This window comes from Anneissia japonica, unplaced genomic scaffold (genome assembly GCF_011630105.1).
Source record: "Anneissia japonica isolate Jap-2015-1 unplaced genomic scaffold, ASM1163010v1 scaffold1128_len1000024_cov185, whole genome shotgun sequence".
NCBI classification, from domain to species: domain Eukaryota; kingdom Metazoa; phylum Echinodermata; class Crinoidea; order Comatulida; family Comatulidae; genus Anneissia; species Anneissia japonica.
In genome coordinates, this window is record NW_022705247.1 from 120628 (window position 1) to 142019 (window position 21392).

General features: G+C 33.3%; 2 protein-coding genes across 2 annotated transcripts in view; both read right to left on the reverse strand.

Moving 5' to 3' along the window:
* Positions 1–2814, reverse strand: part of LOC117105450 (UDP-xylose and UDP-N-acetylglucosamine transporter-like) — a gene marked incomplete in the record, with an annotated part of 16994 nt that extends 14180 nt beyond the window's left edge. Inside the window, 3 exon segments of the mRNA XM_033246593.1 lie at positions 919–1021; positions 1881–1994; positions 2555–2814. Of these exon segments, the coding sequence (XP_033102484.1) occupies positions 919–1021; positions 1881–1994; positions 2555–2631 (294 nt within the window).
* Positions 2815–6121: 3307 nt separating this feature from the next.
* On the reverse strand, positions 6122–19361 carry LOC117105444 (ras-related protein Rab-7a-like). The gene is made up of 5 exons (XM_033246578.1): positions 19232–19361; positions 11135–11214; positions 9998–10124; positions 8143–8361; positions 6122–6732 (listed from the first exon to the last, which is right to left on the reverse strand). Exons 2-5 carry the CDS (start codon positions 11185–11187, stop codon positions 6514–6516), a joined length of 618 nt encoding a protein of 205 aa, XP_033102469.1. The 5' UTR covers positions 11188–11214; positions 19232–19361; the 3' UTR covers positions 6122–6513.
* Positions 19362–21392: the final 2031 nt, after the last annotated feature.

Sequence of the window (21392 nt, forward strand, 5' to 3'; positions counted from 1 at the left end):
AGATGTGTATAAGAGACCTATATAGGGTGATAAAATATATATTCTTTTTAATGGGCCTAACCTGTAAATATCACCATCTTAAATATGTTTTGACTTCTTACAATAAGTAATGAGTAATTAAACAATAGTCTGTGAAAAATCAATTGATTATAGTGCCCTAATAATACAATTGTAATTAACATGTGTTCTTGATTAATTAGTCCAATCCACGCCAGTGAGACCAATGAGACTGTTTAATTATGATGATGATGACTTCTGCTGGTTAATAATCTAATGTGGTTTTCTAAGGGTACCTTTACAATGTTGAAAACAGAATACCTTGATGGCTTTAACCAACTTCATTGCTAACCTAACAGATTTCGAAAGCTAGGATTTATCGCCTTATAATCTCAACAAAACATGTCTCAATTATTCAATTCAATAAAAACAATAATTACAACAATTAGTATAATATAATCAAATTATTAAATAAAGTTACTTCTTTCACTATAGGATTTTTATATTTAAATCTAACAACAAAATTTTTCGTTACTTGCTTGCTTACACTCCCTCAAGCAAGCAAGAACCACCTGGAAATAAACTCATCTCCCACAAATTCATAATTAATTTCTAAGTTTTTACTTCATTATCAGTTGCCTCATGGAAGTCAGTGCCGATTGGTATTACTATGCGCAGCAAAATAAAATTAAATATGAAAGAAAGCATGACTATATATGGGCACAACATGACTATATATGATACATCATGACTATATATGGGCACATCATGACTATATATGGGCACATTTAACCAGATCTCCTGGAAGGGATTCCTTCAAACTTGGGGGCCCTGCATCCCTCCCAACCCCTGATTATACTGGCTTTTGTATGCCAGGTGATTTACCTGTACCTCACCTGTTTAGAATGTACCTGTACTTACACTTCGGAATATCATGTGCAGAGGCATAGATATGTTGAAATTTATTGCATAATTATTCACAACGCTCACTAAGAAAAATAATACCACCATGTAGCAGTAATTTCTGTGAAAAAAAAAAATAAATAAATTGTCACACAATTTCACAACCCTTATATGGGAATTGGCAAGCTTCTTGTTGGCCAAGAGTTGTTGGACTAAAAGATTTCCATGACCATAAGTTTTAAAACATGTACTGTAAACAATACCTTTGATTTTTGTGGATAGTACTGTGCTGTCTTGTCTAGACAATAAAAAACGAATAAAGAATAAAGCTTAACTGTTGCCCATGTCATCGTTACCATGCTGTTGTTATTGTCATTGTACGTCGTTGTCAATATCATCCATTACCATCATCAAAATGTCACCATCATCATCACCCACAATCACTGTTATCAAAATCAATACTATGTCATCATCATCGTCAAGTTACAATACATTATCATCATCACAAACAACCAAACACTTTTCTCAATGTCGTCGTCATCAATGCAAACATCACCACTGAATTTCATCATCATTAAATGCCATTATCATTATAATAATCATTATTATGTCATCATCATTATAATGTAATGATGATGATGATGATGATGATGATGACATGAATTTCATCATCATTAAATGCCATCATCATTATAATAATCATTATTATGTCATCATCATTATAATGTAATGATGATGATGATGACATAATGATAACAAAGTTAACATTATAATGTCATAATCATCACCTGAAGCTCAGTCCACACTACCAAACCTTATGTGACAAATTTGTGTGATGTGCCCATTATATCATATGGGCTTGACAATGTCACACCATGGACCTACACCCAAGTATGGGCATATCATATTTATTTGTCACATAAAATTTGACAGTGTGGGCAGAGCTTAACAATTTTAACATAATGTGCAACTCTACTTACATTACAGGGATTTCTGGTTTTACAGTTCCAAATTTGGTGGTAAAGATGAACCCTTCTATACTAATTATCAGAAATTGAGCAAATGTAACTAAATTTCCACATCCTGGATATGTACTGTAAAGAAAAAAAAGTTTCAATTTTTACTCCTTTCATTCATCCACACACATTTTTTGTTTTGCATTAATCTAACCTTCGTATAATAATTTCCACATACAGTACTGTATGATACGCAACTATTCTAATTGCTTAAAATAGCCACAGCTAGGGCTAGGCCTAGGCCAGTAGGCTATCCTCACCGAAAAACTAACAATAATACTGTAATTTTATTAGGCCTTAACACTTATACAGAGAGCAATATCTTGACTGTAATTGCTGGCATATTATTATTAAGTCTAAAGAGGGGCCCCTGATTTCAGACCCTAACTAAAGGCTCTAGAAATCCGTCTACTTATAAACTAGGCCTACGTCTCCATACTTTATGCGTTATGTAGGCTAAGCTACACCATGGAGGTATAAAATCTAATTTTATACCTCCATGCATACACTAGCCGGCCCCTACTTCCCTGTCTGTAGTCTAATCTCCTCGGAACCAACAATGAGTACCCGGTAAGTTCATATTTGCCAATGCCTATTTTGTATTTTACAGACTGTAAGTAAATAATTCCCATACTTACGTTACTAGGAGCTCTAAAAATATAACGTTAGAACAACATCCTATAAAAACGAACGCAATTCCTACAAGAGCGTTCATTTTGACGGCTCTTCTGCCGACGTCTCTATAATTTTACTATACTTTTATCGCGATGAACCGGTACGTGTGTTTCTCTCTAGCTCTCTGGCCGCTCTCAGCTGCTGACGTGACGCGTGTACACACAGTACAGAGAGGCGGTACTGGTGTGTCGTGTTTATGATCGCGGGTCAGCTCGTACCTTGTAATCTTGTAATACACATAAATAAAGAGGGCGCTTTCATCATCAACAAAACTTTGCATAATTTTCCACTAGGGAAAGTATCTTCCTCCTATTAATATACTATACTGCCTTTTGTATAATTGGTGTAATTTATTATTCGCATCCACAAGGAAAGTAACTTGCTAAGTCTGGTTTTGTTCTGTTATTGGCTACCAAAATTAATATTCAGATGGTTTGAATCAACTTACCTCAGCAGTGGTCCCCGTCCCCACACAAACATGACGGGGGAGTGGCCAATAAACTGATATATTCAGAGGTCTTAAATAAAAGATTGAATTTAGGCCAACTTTATAGGCTTTAATGTTATAATTACAGCTGACAATAAGCTTGATCACAAGAGCCAGAGTAACAATTTTACCTTTAATGTTACAAGGAATTCCCAAGATAATTACACACACTAACACACACACACACACTTAAGTGAATTAAAATCTAGGTAGAATTCGGTAAAAACAATAGACAGCCAGTGAAGATGTGTATGCCAAGATAGCAATGCTCTGCGAAGTGCTCAGATCCATGTTCAATATCTTGGGTTTTACAGGCCTCTGGTTTTTCTTACATGGATAATAAATGGTACGCATGCTAATTATACATGGATACACTTTCACAAGGACATGATGTAGCAGTGCACACTTACAAGATGGCACCCATCCTATGTAACACGTGTCTTGTGTGAATCACCTTTCATACAAGACAAATGTAAAGTTCAGTCTGACCATCCACTTTATTTGACAAAATCATCACACCATAATATAAGCACATTATAACTATATAATGTACATACAACAGTTTTTTTTTTCAAAAAACTGTTGTATGTACAACAGTTTTTTGAAAAAGAAAATTGGATAATCTAGACAGGACTTCACCCAGGATGGGTGAGTGTGAGGTTTACCAAGATCTTTCCCCTTTCTTCCATGTGCATAACACAATAATTAATGACAATATTTCACTAGTTGTTACATGGGATTTAATGTTCAGATAAGGACATTACAAGTTTACACAACAACAGCGATATTAATTATGATTGACACATTTAATAATTTCTAATTTCAATGATACCAAAATAAAACAAGTTTTGATTAACATACAAAACATAAAATATCTAGTAGAACTATATCGACAAAATCTATTACAAAAGGGCAAAATACTGGTTATTCTGAATATTTCTTCTGAGATTACAACAATGACCAATATTTGATGGTAATAACTTTTTGTGATAAACATATAGACACGCCTTGCTTTGTTAGCCCAACTTGGTTAACAATTATTTCAACTACTATTTTATGGAGATGCTGTTTTATTTTCTGCCGAGATGTGGTTATCAAAAGATGTCCGATTCACCAAAATCAACAAGTATGTATTCTTTTTATATATTTTATATAAGTCTAGAGAATGCCAAATTCATACTACAAATAATGTAATATTACATTGCATTTCTGTGTTATCATGTCAGGATTTCAACTTGACTGCAATGCCCTGCCTTGTTTAACATTCTTTATGTAATCGTAAAAGACCTTTCTTGAACATAAACAAGTATTATGAAAAGATAATAATACTCTACAAATTTACAAGTTAATATTTTTCCCATGTATTTTTTTTTTGTCTATTTTCAATATGCCATATATATACAGCTTGCTGTTAGTATGTGTTCTACTGAGATCTTTGCTAGATCCATCAAAATATTCATCAATTTAATTAATCATTATATAAGTTTGATAATAATAAACTTGAAATATAACCACTTTTAGAGAATGAACTTTCATTATCTCATATGGCTCTCCATTAAAAAAAAAATAACACAATTACAGTTCTCCATCATGTTTTTAAATTGTGTTTATTCATGCAGACCCCATATATGTAAAGTAAAATATACAATTTGCTCTGCTTTATTATGTTTATATGGTCTATAATTGAAAACACATACAATAGCCTTCAATTTTGTCATGGAAGGCATTTTATCTATCAATCAAACAATAATTAATAATCAATCAATCAATATACTGTACTGGACAATGTCTCTGTAGTGGTAGCACAAATTGCCTTGGTAATTCATCCACTTTTGCATTTTCACTGGTAGAACATGATGCATAAAAAAAACCAGTGTTTGGGGGTAGGGGAGTGGTGGGGGGTGAGTGGATGTATTTTTTTGGAGGACAGACAACATGGAAAATATTTCAGAACTATATGATATACAAATGATACTGCTCTTAATACACAATACCTTAACACTTTTAACTGATCGTCCTTTTAACATGTACAGATATACTTCAGCATAACTCGTATTTAAGACTAATAATGATGAACATACAACATTGCAAAGCATATTATCTGAAGAAGCCAAGGTAGATGGTAAAAGCCAGTAGAAATAAAGAACATCATAATGCTGTTATTACTCTTAAAGTGTTGTTTCTACAACTACCAATTCCATAATATACATCTACTGTATTTCAACTATAAATCATTATTGCTGTCTGTGTATGCATTTCATGATTGATACACACACAACAACAGAGTTTACACATTTACTCAATATCCAGGTGAACTTACACCTGTACCTGATAATCAGGTGAGTTTGTGATGGCCATTTTATATTCAGGTTATGTTTTAAACAAAAATATTTTCAATCAACAATGATTCCGAGGTCCGGAAGAAATCTAAAAAATGATTTAATAATAGTAATACTATTCTGCATAAATTGATAAATGATGATTGCAAAAGCATGCATTATTATGATCACAAGTTTTTAGCCTTTTCAGCAGTAGCTTAATAAAAATAGTTCATAAAAACACACACACATATATATATATATATATATATATATATATATATATACATACACATATATATATACATGCATATACATACATACATATATATATATATACATACATACATATATATAATATATATATATAAGTATATATATACATATATATACACATATATATATACACACATATATATATACATATATATATATATATATATATATCCATGCTATACAGAATTCCATTGAATTCCTTAAAACATTCAAAGTCTTGCTACTATCTTCCACCACAGTAATACTAGAATACAAGGTTGGATCATTCCAATATGTATTATTATGATAGTTTATAAAATATTTAAATTTTGGAGCACAACAATTTATATTCTGTACGTGTATATAAACCTAATTTCATAATAAATCGTCTTGAACATAAAAAATAACAAGATTATAAAACTGAAATAATTAAGAATAATCTATTAAAAATTTGTTTTTTTTCCAAAATATTTGTAGATCTTCCTTCTTTTCACCAAGCAAAGGAATGTAGTGTCTTGTCATAGTGATGTACCATTATGTGACTAACCTATACTTCAGGATTCTGTGACAGTTCATCATCAGATGCCTCCACCATGCCTAAGAGTTCTTAATAAGTACTGATGAACTGTTCACAGATGGTATAGATGTCGCATCGAGACATCAAACACTGGATTGGGACCTATGATTAAAAAAACTTCTTAAAGAGCCCGCCACCCTCTACCTTGTAGCAAGGAGTGGCGCATGTGAATAGAGACAATATAATTTAACTGAGCTGTTTGTTTCGTAGGCGATATCACAGGGTACTTGTGTGTGATTTCCAAGTACAGTTAAAAGAGATCAGATGAGATATCGTAAGCGTGCCTTAACATCCACAGCTATCCTGTTTTGGAGTGTAGGATGGGTCTATTTTTACCGCGGTCGGAAATTCATTATATAGATCTTGTTCCGGTTCTTGCGCGAGGGCATTCTTTGCGATGGTTTGGAAAGCTTGGTCAACGTGGATGTTGTCCTTGGCACTGGTCTCAAAGTACGGAATGTTGTTTTTGCTGTCACACCAATTTTGTGCCCTTTTTGTTGATACCTAAAAGAAAAACACAAATTAATTTCATTATCAATCAAAAAGTAAAAGTATAGATGAGTAACTTAATAACAATTTGGAGTGGCCCCTATGGACACACAGTTAGTCACAGCACCACACAAGACTAAAGCATTTGGCATCTACCCACAGGCATTTCCGAACCAGAGCCTTGCGGGTGTCAACGTTCCTATGCATGATACATGACTTTATCAGAAAGAAAATATAAGGTTGGGTCAAATTTATGTGGTGGTTTAACTTGAACAATTCAGGGGAGTGAGTTTTATGGCCCAAGATCGTGATTTTAGACCACATTGGTAATGCTTTATGATAGGCAAATTACAGCAATATGTTTAGCACATCAACAAGGTACATTTCTTAGGCATTTCTAAGTAGGCATTTCTAAGTGTACGGTATTTTCATTTTACAGTAGTTTGGAACAATATCGTGGGTGAGGGAGCTGGCAGTGGCCTACTAGACTACAATATATCCAAAAATGTCTTGGTCCCAATCGTATACGCCAGTTGGGTCCAATCATCTGTCACCGAAAGTTTTCATTGTGATGATCAAGAATGTACACGATCTAGCCCAGGCACTAGGCTAGGCCTAGCCTTGCTGCCGTCACTCTACCTATACCGTATAACAAAGCGACACATGCAGTGCAATCTTAAATTTTACACACATTATTTAAATGTATTTTACATGTTACAGGATTAAACTATTATTAACGTTCTACCACGGCCCTCGTATCGCAGGCCTTGTGCTTTTAGTGGAAAACGACAAGCTAGAAAGTCGTTATGTACCCGACGGTCGGCTGCCTTTATGTCACTTGCCTTCAGTTTGCATTCAAATTCTTTAATTAATTATTATTTGATTGTTATTTGATTTGTTATCATTTCTTGTTCTTAATTATTATTTTATTATTTTCTTTTTCTTGTTTGTTATTATCTCATTATTATCATTATCTTTAATATTTTTATGCTATTTTGTTATTGTTATTGTTACTAATATTATTGTTGTTATTACTATTATTTATATTTATTATTATTATAATTAATACTATTATTACTATTATTATTATTATTTTATTATTATTATTATAATTATTAGTATTTTTGCTCTTTATTGTACAATATATTGTAAAGCGCTAGTGACAACTTCCCTTTTAACTGGCGCTATAGAAATTTTAAAATCTATCTAATCTATCTACCCTATCTACCCATACACAATTTTCATGGTCAAAGTCACAACTTATTCCCCACGACTGACACCTCTGGTAGTGAACCAAAATTTCATTAATTATTTTGTGCACATATTTAGAAATTTAGAATGTACAATAATACAACTTGCTGCTTGAATCAAGGTGAAAACAATTTATTTTAAATAATTAAATTAAATATTGCGCTAAATACATACCATTCTGTTTTCCAAATCAATTTTGTTTCCTAGCACAACAAATGGAAAATTTTCAGGATCCCTTGGACTTGCTTGAATAAGGAACTCATCACGCCAGCTGTCGAGCGATTTGAAAGAGTTTGGAGAGGTTACATCAAACACTAGAACGCAACAGTCTGCACCACGGTAGAAAGCAACCCCTAGACTCTGGAACCTCTCCTGTCCTGCTGTGTCCCATATCTGTTGCATAAAAAAAATTTTGGTTTGTTATGACTTGGATATACTGTATGCTTACCTTCAAGTTTAATATAACTACTTAATCTTATTATGATTTAATACAGTAATTTCTATTCGTTGTATTATAATAATGATGATATTTGCCCTTTAATAGACCGATTTTGCTGAGAGGAACACAAAAATCAACTTCTACAAACCGAACAAACAGTTAAACAGCAATTTCCGGACGAAATAATGCAATAATCATTGCTGTCTAGGAATTAACAACTAGGCCTAGCACAACACCCTGTGAATGAGCCGTTCATACAGCTTGCTCAATCCCTTATCATTGCCACATAGATTATCTATTGATTAAAACAACAGGCCAGTAAACACTAATGTTACATAAAGTGAAAGTTAGGCCTTTCATTGTTTTAATAAAGTGCACTACCGCCTTAGGCCTAATCCTTAAAAAACAATTTGGAATCAACATGAAATGAAGACAGAACTCAAAGCAAGTTTCCACGATGGCTGACTCTTTTTCAGTAAACGTTTAATTCAGATTTGGATGTCGTTAGAATCATCAGTGTAATTACAAATGTATAGATTCACTCGTTCCTTAAAAACAAGTTGCTATTACGGGGGAAATTTGTAGAGAATGAAATTTATATTGTTAGATTTATTTAGATTTAACTCTAAAACAAAACCATGAGGGTTTCTTATTTGTTTTTAATAAATCAGTTTAATCATAAATTTATCGGTTTACACTGAGCTTGTTCCTTTCAGCAAGCTGTAACGCACTAAGAACCTTTGGGCGATCTGACATCATCACAGCCAAGTACATATTTGCCGTTCCATGACCACGCAAAAGAAATTAACCAATTAGCGGGCAGAGTTCAGGAGGCGTGACCTAATGTTTTTCAACAACTGACCAGCAGGTCACATCGTGACCACGAAGATTGTGTTGTGTTTAGAAAAATATGTCAGGCCGAAAATGCACGTAAAAACAATATAAAAATGTTGACTTTTCAAAGGCTAGTGTCATAACGAACTCACAGCCTTTTTCAGCGTCTAGGCCCTAACTGGCCTACAACAGCCTTGTTCGGAAAGGGTTCAATAGAAATGTTCCACAAACCAACTTTCCAGAAAACCAAAAGCCGGTGCGGAGGGGAGTCGGTATTGGGAAAGTGTACTGTACTAGAATTCTCGGCAGGATTAGGGAGCAGAGCTTGTAGGATCTCAGGTCCGATTTATAATTAATATGCCAACCTTAATGAAATTTAATGGAATTTAAATTCATTTTTTTTTAGCTCATATTATCAAAAATAAAGAGAGACTGATTTTTGAGAGCTGCCACTGCAGTTCTTACTTGTGCCCTTGGGTAAAATATATTGCTCTAATTTACATCTACCTCCCCATGGGACGAAAAGTCGTTGGTCCTATGAATATAATTAGCACAGGCACCTGCAAAAGAATTCATTAAACTCAAAAAGAGTAGGGAATTTTCTCTCTGTCTGCTAAAATGCCAGTGCCGCTACCCCCCAGGGACCTAATCTAAAAATCCTTGTTAGTACTCAACAAAGGACCATCATTTTTATTTTGCTACTTTTCCATATAAGGAACAGATTTGTATTACAAGTTCCAAACTCATGATTCTTACCTGCATGGTAACTAGTCTATCGTCAACCATAACCTCTTTTGTCAGGAAGTCCGCTCCAATAGTCGCTTTGTATTGATTGCTGAATTTTTTGTTAACATACTGGTTCATGAGCGAGGTTTTACCAACACTGAGGGAAGAAAAAGGCAGCTTAAAACAATAAAATAAGAGATAATAATTATAATAATAAAAAAAAAATTATTGTAACTTAAAAACACAATGTTAATTCAACAATCTGAGAAAAAGAAAAGATTATGTATCAAGCCATCACAGCGTTGACTTAGCACGAAAATATCTCTACTGAGGATGCATAAAATTTTGAGGAACAGCAGTTATGGATTCAAGTTGGAAAAAAACTGATTTACACATGCAATAGCTACAACAATTTACGAGTCGTACACTTTCCTGTAATTTAATTTTTCCAATGGTGACAGAGTCATAAAGTAAGAAAGTATCATCGCAATTACATAATTTCTTTCTAAATCCGTCAAGACTATCGAATATTCTTTGACAAAAATAACTGTTCAATGCCATTACAGTCATGATGTGCTTATATATAGTCATGATGTGCCTATATATGGTCATGATGTGATGTCTTCATAACCATATTTAGGCATGTCATATATTTTTTTGTCAAATAAAATTACAAATGACAAAATGTTTGAGACGAAATAAATATAAAAACTAACAATGTTTAAAACTTTTGACTGCCAAAGACAGAGATGTCCGTCTTTTAAATCCCAACTGTTGACCGCCAAAAACGGAGATCTCAATTTTTTTTCATTTTCTTTCTTTACCTGATAGAGGGCGTATGTCTGGATTTCTAGAAAATCAGTATTCAGGAGCACATATGCTTCACTATTTCAATGTGACCTATTCTCTGTGACCTGATATTGTGATTTGAATAAAGGCTGGCAGTGGCTGATCTTATTTTTCAAACGCAACTGGCGGTGACAGTGTTAAAAAGCAGCAACATCTTTCTTTATAAATTGTTAATGTAACAAATAATATTGAATTCATGTCAAAATCTTTTGAACATTTTTTCCTAAAACGCAATCATGAAAATGTATAATTTAAAATTAAATTTTGGTAATGTGTATTTCAAAATCAAATCGTTATCATTAAAATAATTGCACTTACCCACTATCACCGAGGATGATTACTTTCAATAAAACCTTTTTCCGTGAAGACATTTTTGCTTTTAATTATTTTTAATCAACCTGTAAGAAAGAAAGTATCAAAATCAGTCTCTGTGTGCTTCTGGCCTAGCAAGCCCCCCCCCCCCTTCTCCCCACCCCTAAATTTGTCAAAATTAATTTATACAAATTGAGAAAAAAAGAAAATTTACTAAAAAAGTCTGAGAGTTAAATTTCCAGTCATATAGAGGTGCCATAATCAACTCCCTGTGCCCCCCCCCCTTCTATTTTTAATTCCTGAATCTGCCACTAATGTCTATCCAGCGATACCCATATGAATTAGACTGTATGCTGTCAAGGAGCGACACCATGCTCCTCAATGAAGGTCAACAATTAATAACACGTATAAAAACAGATACTGAGAGACAGTGTGTAGTTACCGGTAGCCCTTTTGTATTGTTGTTGAGAGGCAACAGATCCACATATTAAACAAACTTACCGAAGCAAAACTCTTTGTTGAACAGCAGAGCGAAACAAGCGATAATAATGACATATTATTCAATGAGATCAAAGTACAGAATGTTATTTAAGCATTTACGAACATTTAAAATGAAAGCAAAAGAAAATTCTAGTAGCCCTTGCATAGATGGAAATTCTGGGCAATACAGTATGCTACAAGAGCAGGCAAACTAGGCTGTGAAAAAATCTACAATAAAATTTACATAACATGACAAGAAATTCATATATTCTTGACAATATACTATATGAACAGTAATAAAACTATTGATAACAAGTTCGCAGAAATGTCAAAATACAGTCGCACTGTTTGTCTACAATCACAGTTATCATAAAATAACCTTTGAATCTAGGTTAAGGAGTATGCAGCACGTACATGATGTTTTACATATGGAACAAAGTAAATAAAGTAAAGTAAATCCATGCCGAGCCACTAGGGCCAATAGAGGCTGGAGGTCATCCCGAGATTCTGTAGCATGAAGTGAATGAGAGTGTGATTCTCTCCCTGGGTGGGACGTTAGTCCACCGCAGGTATACTCCAAGCAGCTTACTGGTAGTACCCATGATACAGCTGGGTAGACTGCAAAGCAATGTAGATAAAGTGCCTTGCTTAAGAACACAAGCGAATGTTTGAGTTGAGACCTCAAGGTTGGGAAACCAAACCATTTCCACTGCGCCAAGACACTTCCACGAAACATATTACTGTATATATATGAAATGGCTTTTTATAATTCAGCATTCATTGTAAAAAAAATGTGAACCTCCCCACCTCCAAGTTAAGGTAGTGCATCGTCTTTCGGATGAGATGTTTAAGCCGTTGGTCCTGTGCGCATTATGGCCCATGCATGTTAAAGAACTAGACTCAGTATATTTAAAATGTAAAGCGTGCAGAGGCTTTTGTTAAAATAATGGTGTTGCACCGATATAATGAATGGTGATGATGAAAATGACAAATATTAATATGATTACCATACAGTCCAAAAAATTGGTCTGTGGCCCAATCACAGTGGTGGTCGATAAAATTATGGAGGAGCAATAAGCAGCATGCGTTAGCAACAGGGAGTATTTTTTATCGCTTAATCCCATTTGGTTGTTTTAACATTAACACGTGCCAGAAGTAAAGTCTGTTTAAATGTTGGTGGTCCCTGCTTCTTTTACAGTTTATTTCAAAAAAACAAAATGAAAAAGCTCGATAAAATAAATTATTTCAACTGAGGGCTAGCATAGAATCCAGATTGTTACCTTGTTACATATGTCCGCCACATGCATACATGATCATGGCACCGCTGCTTATTTGTTTAACAGTGGTAGTAATTTTCTGTTATTAAACTACAATTGTCAACCAAATGAAAGTTTGTTCATGGCTTATACGCCCAAAATGCACATCTGCGATTTATTGGGAGTTTGCTATGCTTTATATTGTTGTAGATTCTTCGGTAACCATTACTTGATTTTGAGAAAACTACATTAATGCAGTGGACCAACGCCATAAGTCCGTTTCTTAATTAAAGCGTGGGGTGACCCAGGTGGGTGATGCAAGGGTCCTGGACAGCTTGATAGAAACTCATCATTTGCGTAATACCTTAGGTTTTACGTCCGAGGTTATTGGTTTTTTTGAAAGCCGAGTTCTGCACGAACTGGTAGACCACTTGCGGATACAATACCAGTAAGAACCTGTATGTAACTTTTTCCCGTTCTTGCCCGAACACACACCTAGAGTATGCATATTTGCTGGCAGAATGCTAAGATATACTACCTATGTACATATAACAATTAAAAACTAATACCCAATTCACATGTACAATTTTAGCAAGGATAGCTGCATGTGAATGCCACAATCTTGGTAAAGTCCCTTGTGAAATCTTGTAATGGGCAATTCCACGGTAACTAAATGACATTCTGACACAGATTTGTATTTTCAAGCACATGTACCACAAGGTAATTTTGCCAATAATCTAAAACAAATACATTTTTTCATAACAAATAGCTTCCTACATATACAGAATGAGTTTTTTTGTGAAAATCATTTTCCGTTATTAAAAAAAATTATAAAAATATGAGCGGTAACTAAATGACGTAAATTCAACAAATGCATTACACCGTGGGACATCATTTTTTTTCTTCACTTTTTGCACTCTGACATATTTATATTCATGAGAAATGAAAAACGAAAAACTTAAAAATTTCAGAATTTAATACTTGTTTGTTTTTCTGTAGCGGCAGTTTAAAGTAAAGCGGCGGGCGTGGCCCAAAATAATGCGCCACAAAATTGAAAATTGATTTACATATGCTAATATCGTCAGAAAGTACAACCCCTATAACCCTGAAAGGTTGTATTATAGGACCATGTCAGGACATATTTTCAATGCTGATTCCAAATCTACAATCAGAAAAGTTGTACCATGTAATAATTAGAAATAGCAAATGTCTGAAAATGGGATGAAAACTTGTCTGGACCATTGTTGAATCTTCGTATTTGAGGAAATATTGCCCATCATCATTTCTCTCATCAGAACATATTTGGCTGAAATACAACCATCCAAATGAGCCTTTTTTTAATGGCCCGCCCCTCACACCTACCCCTCCCCCAATATCACAAGAAAAAATTTTTGATATACAGTATGTTGAAGAGTATTCCTAATGACATTATAACAACTTTCAATGTCTTACTAAATAATATTTAGAAATTCATGTTCTTTGAATACCTATGTTTTAACCCCGGTTTTAACACATCCTCAATTGACATAAATACACCTTTAGCCATATTCGCATTGGATTAAATTTGACCAAGACTAACAGGAAAATTCAATAGTTTTGCAATGTGTTTGGTATTGGCATGTGCTCAGAGATATTGTACTAAAAGTCATACTATTCATACTGAATTATCTAGCTCGGTAAAAATAGCATGGTCAATCTTCATGCATCTGGGCACACTTCGCTCAGCAATAAAGCTAGCCGAGATGCTGGTTAGCCAGTGCGAACAAGGATAAAGACCTTTGGCAGGAAAGTATCTAATCACAAATGATCAGTAATGAATTAAAATGTTGTCACAAAATTGCAGTCTATTTATTTCAAATAAACAACATCAAAACCAGACCTAAACAGTAACAGGCCCTTGTCTGTGAGAAAATTCCAAATAAGAAACTGATCATTTGCATAATAATTAAGCTATTCAGTGGAAATTTTTAAAATACTTTATTATATAAGCCTCAAATAACATCCTTGTGAGTATATAAACTTGACAATTTATTCAATAACATACTTCATTGCCACTAAACTGAACTGTTTTAATACAAATTTTGACTTGTCATTGTGTTACCGTCATTTAGTTACCGGTTCGGAAACTAAATGACATATTTAATATGCTGATAACTTATTAACAAAAATGAATTAGGGAATAAAATTAATGCCACTAAATAGCCCTACTAAAACTAGCTTTGTATATAAAGTTGCATTGTTTAATCATTTATATTTTTTGTAAAAAATTAACTTATTGTTGTTTTTCGGTAACTAAATGACATATTCATTGGGTTTAATATTTCCACATTTTGATTAATAAAAAATAAGGCAAAAGTAAATTTGAATGAAAATATGTTCATAGTAACCCATTTTAACATATTAAACTAGATTTTATTATAATTTCAAGTTTTATCTTAGTCTATTTTTGTAAGGTTTTTTGTGTAATTTTATCAAAATAAAAAAATAATTTATTGACATATTTTAATTAATATTTAACAATACTTCTGATTTGAAATTTTAAAATCTGAGTTTACATCTTGAAAGCATATGTTTTAAGCTTTAATTAGACACCAAAACTGTAAATATAGAATGAATATGAAAATTTAGGTGCTTTGTCCATTTTGCATGGAATTGCCCTAATATCTTGTAACAACTTGTAATCTTCACCGGCCTTGAAGTGGCCTGTAAAGATTACAATTTGTTACAGTACATGCTCAATGGTTTTTTGGGTGAAAGGAAGCTCCCATCGATGTGATAAATGAGGCGAAAAAAGCGCACTCTAATTCTAAATGAACCGCAATCAAGTTTTATAAGCTTGTTAAAAAAAAGACAACGGCGGAAAAATGTATTATCTGGACTGCTTGTTGCATGTTACAGCAACACCGGTAAGATCCAGGAATCAGGCTAGCTAGTCCTACGCCTAGCCTAGGGTAGGATTTTCTGCCGGCCAAGTTGGCCAAGCAATCGGGCATACGCTAGCCTCCTAGGCCTAACTCATCTTCACCTAAAGGCACATAGGGATTAGCGCTGTTTGTGCTAGATCCCTCTTTACAATTTTATAATGTACATACTGCATGCCCATCTATCCTTTGATTTAATGGTTCGCGATATTTCTTCCAATATATTACAGTACATGGTTTGTAAATGTACATGTGAAAACGATTGACCTAAACTCGTGAGATCATTTGTGTCACCACTTTTTAAAACATTTGGTGTACAATACATGTGAATTGGGTATAAGCCTACATACTCCTTAAATTAAAATAGCGTTTACAGTATGCTGGAAGTTTCTACAGTACAGTTATGGTTGACATGGATGTTTTTTGGGGTTTTAAATATTTCATTTTTGTCATTAAAAATTCTGAATTGGGAATTTGGAATGAGAAATTTTGGCTGGGCCCCTGGGGACCTGTGTTGGTCATACTGTACAGTACTTCATGTCTACTACCTTGGCTTTAACTCTCATGCAAGAGTTATTCTACTGTAGGAGCCGGGTGATCGATTCCTAGACCCGGCTCCAAGAATGCTAGCAGGATTTGACCTGGGGGTATTTATTATATGCTGCTACACCGTTCCTCTAATAATATCAATTGCAGTTATTTTGCCTAATTAAACATTTATATTATGATACTTTAAATGCATTTACCACCTTAAATCCCTAATTAAAAACAATTTGATATGCATTCTACTGGCTATATTGCAACAGGACTGGTTCATTGCAATAAACAAGGAAATTAACAAAGGCTATTGTGAAGCTTACAAGTTCCTCTTTCATAACAGCAATGAAGATGAGGTACATAGTAGCTTATGGCCGTGTCACACCTTGACGATTTAGTCAGCATATGCCAAACGTATCAAAATTTCTTTAAAACGCTGCTTTTTTTCAACTTTGGGCACATTCATAGTGAATTCATAACGTATTGGACATATAAATAACGTATTGGTAAATTATATTGAACGTTTATATTCAACGTTCTTCAGCATGCTCTTAACTTATACGAAACTTACCAATAACTTATTTGACTTATTCGCCATTTTTTTCATATGTTGGCATACGCTGGCTAAATCGTCAAGGTGTGACAGGGCCATTATTAACTAACAATCTTAAAGCAAAACCATTCTGCTCATGAAGTGAACTTCTTTAGGTTACTGTGTGAACAAAAGCTATGGGTTTTTTTTAAATAAAATTTGTTGATTTGTAAAGCTTCTGCCTGTAATTCTAATGTATATTTTTGACTAACATATAATTTTTTGCCAAGTAGGACAATTGTTTCTTATTTCTATAGCATACTGAACAAAATCGTCAAAAGGTCTTAAAAAACAAATACAGTAACACATATTAAGTGGACAGCTCCAGGACTAAACAATGTGTCCCCTGATATAAGGATATCCCCTGCGTAGGGATTGGCCATAGTGTAAACAAATATACACTTTCTCTTGTTCTGTGGCCAAAAAAAAGTCTCCTAAGTAGGGGTGTCCGAAAGGAAGTGTTCTACTGAAGTACCTTTAATTATATTCTGAAGTTTTGTGTAAGCAACTTGATCACTAATGGCTACAAGATTTACATACTTTACGGTAGGTTTCAAAGTGTATGAATTAAAAAATGTTTAAAGCCAAAATATTAATCAAGACAATTATTAGGCAAAAAAAGTTTAAAAATTAAAAAAAATTGTGTTCCCCACAAAAAGTAGAGAGACATTTGGAATTTGGGGTGGGTCAAATTATTTTAGACCATTTTATAAGGTTCATTGCCAACCACCAGGCAAGGATGTTGATAGCTTTCTATTAAAAATTGGAATGCTAATAAATTTAAGAATTTTGGTAATTAATGTCTGTAATTAATTTACGTTTCTCTTGTTCGTCTCCATCTTGAGTACTATAGTGTTGTGTCTAATAGTTTCTCTAGTCATTGTACCCGTCTCCAAAAACTCCAGGATTATTTTGTTCATTTTGTTCACGCTACTTGTTGTTGTCACCCTAGACTATTTCTCTTCCCTTGATTCTCGTCGTTCGTTGTTTGATCTTCAAAGTAATTCAGCACAATGATGCTGTAAGTTATGGGTTATTCTCCTATCTTTACTTTTCAGTTTATGTACAATTGTATGAATTTCCGTTTTGATTGTGATTCAATGTCTCAAGTCTCTTTTTATGTTAAAGCTGTTGGTTGCCATAATATGACATTTTCTTTAATAATAAATGTTTTTGTAGTAAAAATTTTAAAGATTGTTTAAAGTTTCTATTCTCTTTTATAATTTAGCTTTTTAGATCCATTCTGTAAGTGACAGGTTTCCTGTTGAATGTGATTATATAAAAAATCAGTGAACATTAAATTGATTTTATCTGTAATTTATTTAATACTTTTAAGGGAGTTAGGCCTATGTATCTTTTTTTTAATTTAATTTTTGTAGTTTTATCTCCTATATTTCACCAAACACTAGAAAAGAAAGATAAGCTCGGAGACGAAAAAAAAAAAAATATTGAAAAGATGAAAATAAGAATTAAGAAAAGAAAGAAAATATCAAAGTAAAAAAAAAATTAAGTTCTGATGATGTATTGTAATAAAAGGAAACAAATTATGAAGAAAAAAGAACCCAAAAATAAAAATTGCCGAATAAAAACTGCTGGAAAATTAAGTGCGCAGGAAAATATTTATGCTGTTTTACTGGTGTTGAATTGGTGTTAAATAGGACGCATAGCTACCGGTAGGCCTAATTTCATGCAAAATTTGCAGATAAATTGGCGCCGTTTCCAAATGGGCAGAGGGATTTCTGGGCCTAAATTCTTTTTAACCGTGGACATTGTTCCGACGATTTACATGCAAATCCAAAGTGTTGATTGACCCTAAACCTCGATTAAACTTCTCTCTATCTTCGAAATATATGTTGAAAGAATAACCTTCCTATCCAAACCCTAATGTTTGCGCAGGGAATAATAATAGTTAATACACAAAATCTAAATATATATTTTTAAGCCTCGGCCTAGCCTAGGGCTAATTCAATTTAAAAGTGGGATACTTACAAAGTGTGGTAAAAACTTGTAAGTGCATTAGCGACATATTTCCTATGAAACCAGCCTGTTCTGATAACTGAAGTATAACTACGAGAAAAGACTCTCCTTTCAAGCCTGCCAAATCTTCAAGTTAGAAACTTCACATACGACAAACACACAGCAGAGACTACTCCCGTGCCGTGTCATTCTTTTTCCATACAGCTGATGAATATTTTTAGGCCTAACGTAGGCCTAGCTTTCTTTGTCAAATAACACTGATTCCCTATATTCAAACAAATTCTTATCTACTTATAAGTAAGGATGAACAATTGGAAATATAAAGGAGTGTGTACAATACCTATACTTTCAATAATAAACTCAATTGTCAAGAATTTATACAGTAATATGTTGATTTGTAGAATCGTCACTTTATCTTTTCCCACACGACAGATTATCGCATTGCAAAGGCATAGCGGACGAAAGAAAAGGGGAGGTCACGAGATTCTAAACGTCATATCTATTTTTTCCCACAATGCATCATGAGATATCCAAACTTCAGAATATTACATAAAACGTTCTTTGCTTGAATTGTCGTTACATGGGCGTTACTATCGTGGGATTATAAAATGGTTTTCTCTGTAGTAACATATAAGGCCTACTATTTGTCATCAGTCACTGTACTCTTTTTCACTATTTTATCATTAAATGTAGATATGTAAACACTTCAATAAAATTAAAGTAGTCCAAGTACAATTATCATGGAAATTGTATTCAATACATTATTTATTTATTTTAACCATATTTAATGAAGGTGAACCATCCAGCAGAATCTGATCACTTGGGACCCTAAACATGTAACAATGAAAATTATAGCTACAAATTTAAATCAGAATCAGAATATAAAATATAAAGCATACAAACATTACTATGTAGAATTAATATAACTAAAATATGATAATAAATTCGCTGCAATCCAAAGCATTTATTGTCCTATATACAATAAAATACATTAGAAATTTTTTTTGGACAGTACAAATATTTTAAAGGAAAAAAAATAAAACATCAAGACAACACAAAAACATCATTAAGGAAAAAATATACATATAAGTTTATAATTAGACATTTATGAAACTTTAGATTTTATATACAAAATTCAAACTAATAACATTATTAAAAATACCTTACATAAGCCTATTAAATATCAGTTAAATACATTAAAAATCTTATATACAATATTTAAAATCATTTTTATTATAATTATCATCTTTAATAGAAATATTATTGAAAATAGAAAAGACTAATACAGCAAAAAAATTAACATAAAAAAATTACAATGTAAATAGTGGAATAATAATTCATTCATTCTAAAATGAAGAAATAATAAATAAACGGATTGTGAGACCTGATTATTAAACAATTTAATAGATGTTGGAATTAATTATTTATTATATCGGCTGGTGCCAGGGGCAGATCTAGAGGGGGAGGTTCTCCCCTTTTGGAAAGTCAAAAAGAAAAAAAAAAAAAACAGAAAGAAAGAAAAAGAAATGAATAATCGCCCCAAACGCCTCAGAGGATATTTTCGGGCGTCTAGAAAACAAAATTTCGCGGGGGCATGCACCACCCCCTCCCTCCCCCGGGTAGTATTGTGTCTCGATCGGCTATCCCCCCCCCCCAAAGGAATCTCTGGATCCCTGGGTTCGGGTGTAATGCGACATAATGCGAAGTGATGAGGGAAGGAAATTATATTCGAGAAATAGGGGATAGAATAGGCCTACGTGTGACCATGCTCAAAACAGCATTATTATGTTTATACTATAGTATCACATAAATTTGATGTTGTAATCTTACTCGCTCTATTGTGTAATTTTTTTTTTTTTAAGTAGACCTTTGTCTTTAGTGTTAAGACTTCCACTCGAGACGATCAAACAAGAATATATCATAATGGATATCATCGACGTATATGCAAATTATTGCAAAAACCAATATAATTAAGTTCAAATAAGAAATTAAATATATACATGAATAAGTATCTTCTCATTAAGAATATAGAATACCGGTAACTTAGCAAACAATATCAAGTCTTAAAATAAGAAGAAAGCTACTAGCTACTGTAATGAAAGGAAACACCCAGGGAACAGTGAAATTATTTAATGATTTGATGATTAAATTTCACTGTTCCCTGAAACACCCAATATTTAAAACTTGTAATACACTTTCTTTAACTCCCTAATGTCTATAAGTGGACTCACATGGCAACTTTTTATATAAGATATAATATCAAATCCCAACGTAAAATACACAGCTGGCAAGAACTGTATTTTTTCAATTTAAAAATACTAAAAAATAATTAAGTAAATGGCTACTAGAATTTACCGAGAATTCGAATTAAATTATTGTATAACAGGTTACGATATTGTTTGATATTCCAAAGTGAGGGGCTCCTCGTAATCAACAACTAAAATGCATGGGCCCCCGACACTATCATACCCCGAGCCCCTTGATTGTCGTTAAAATTGAGT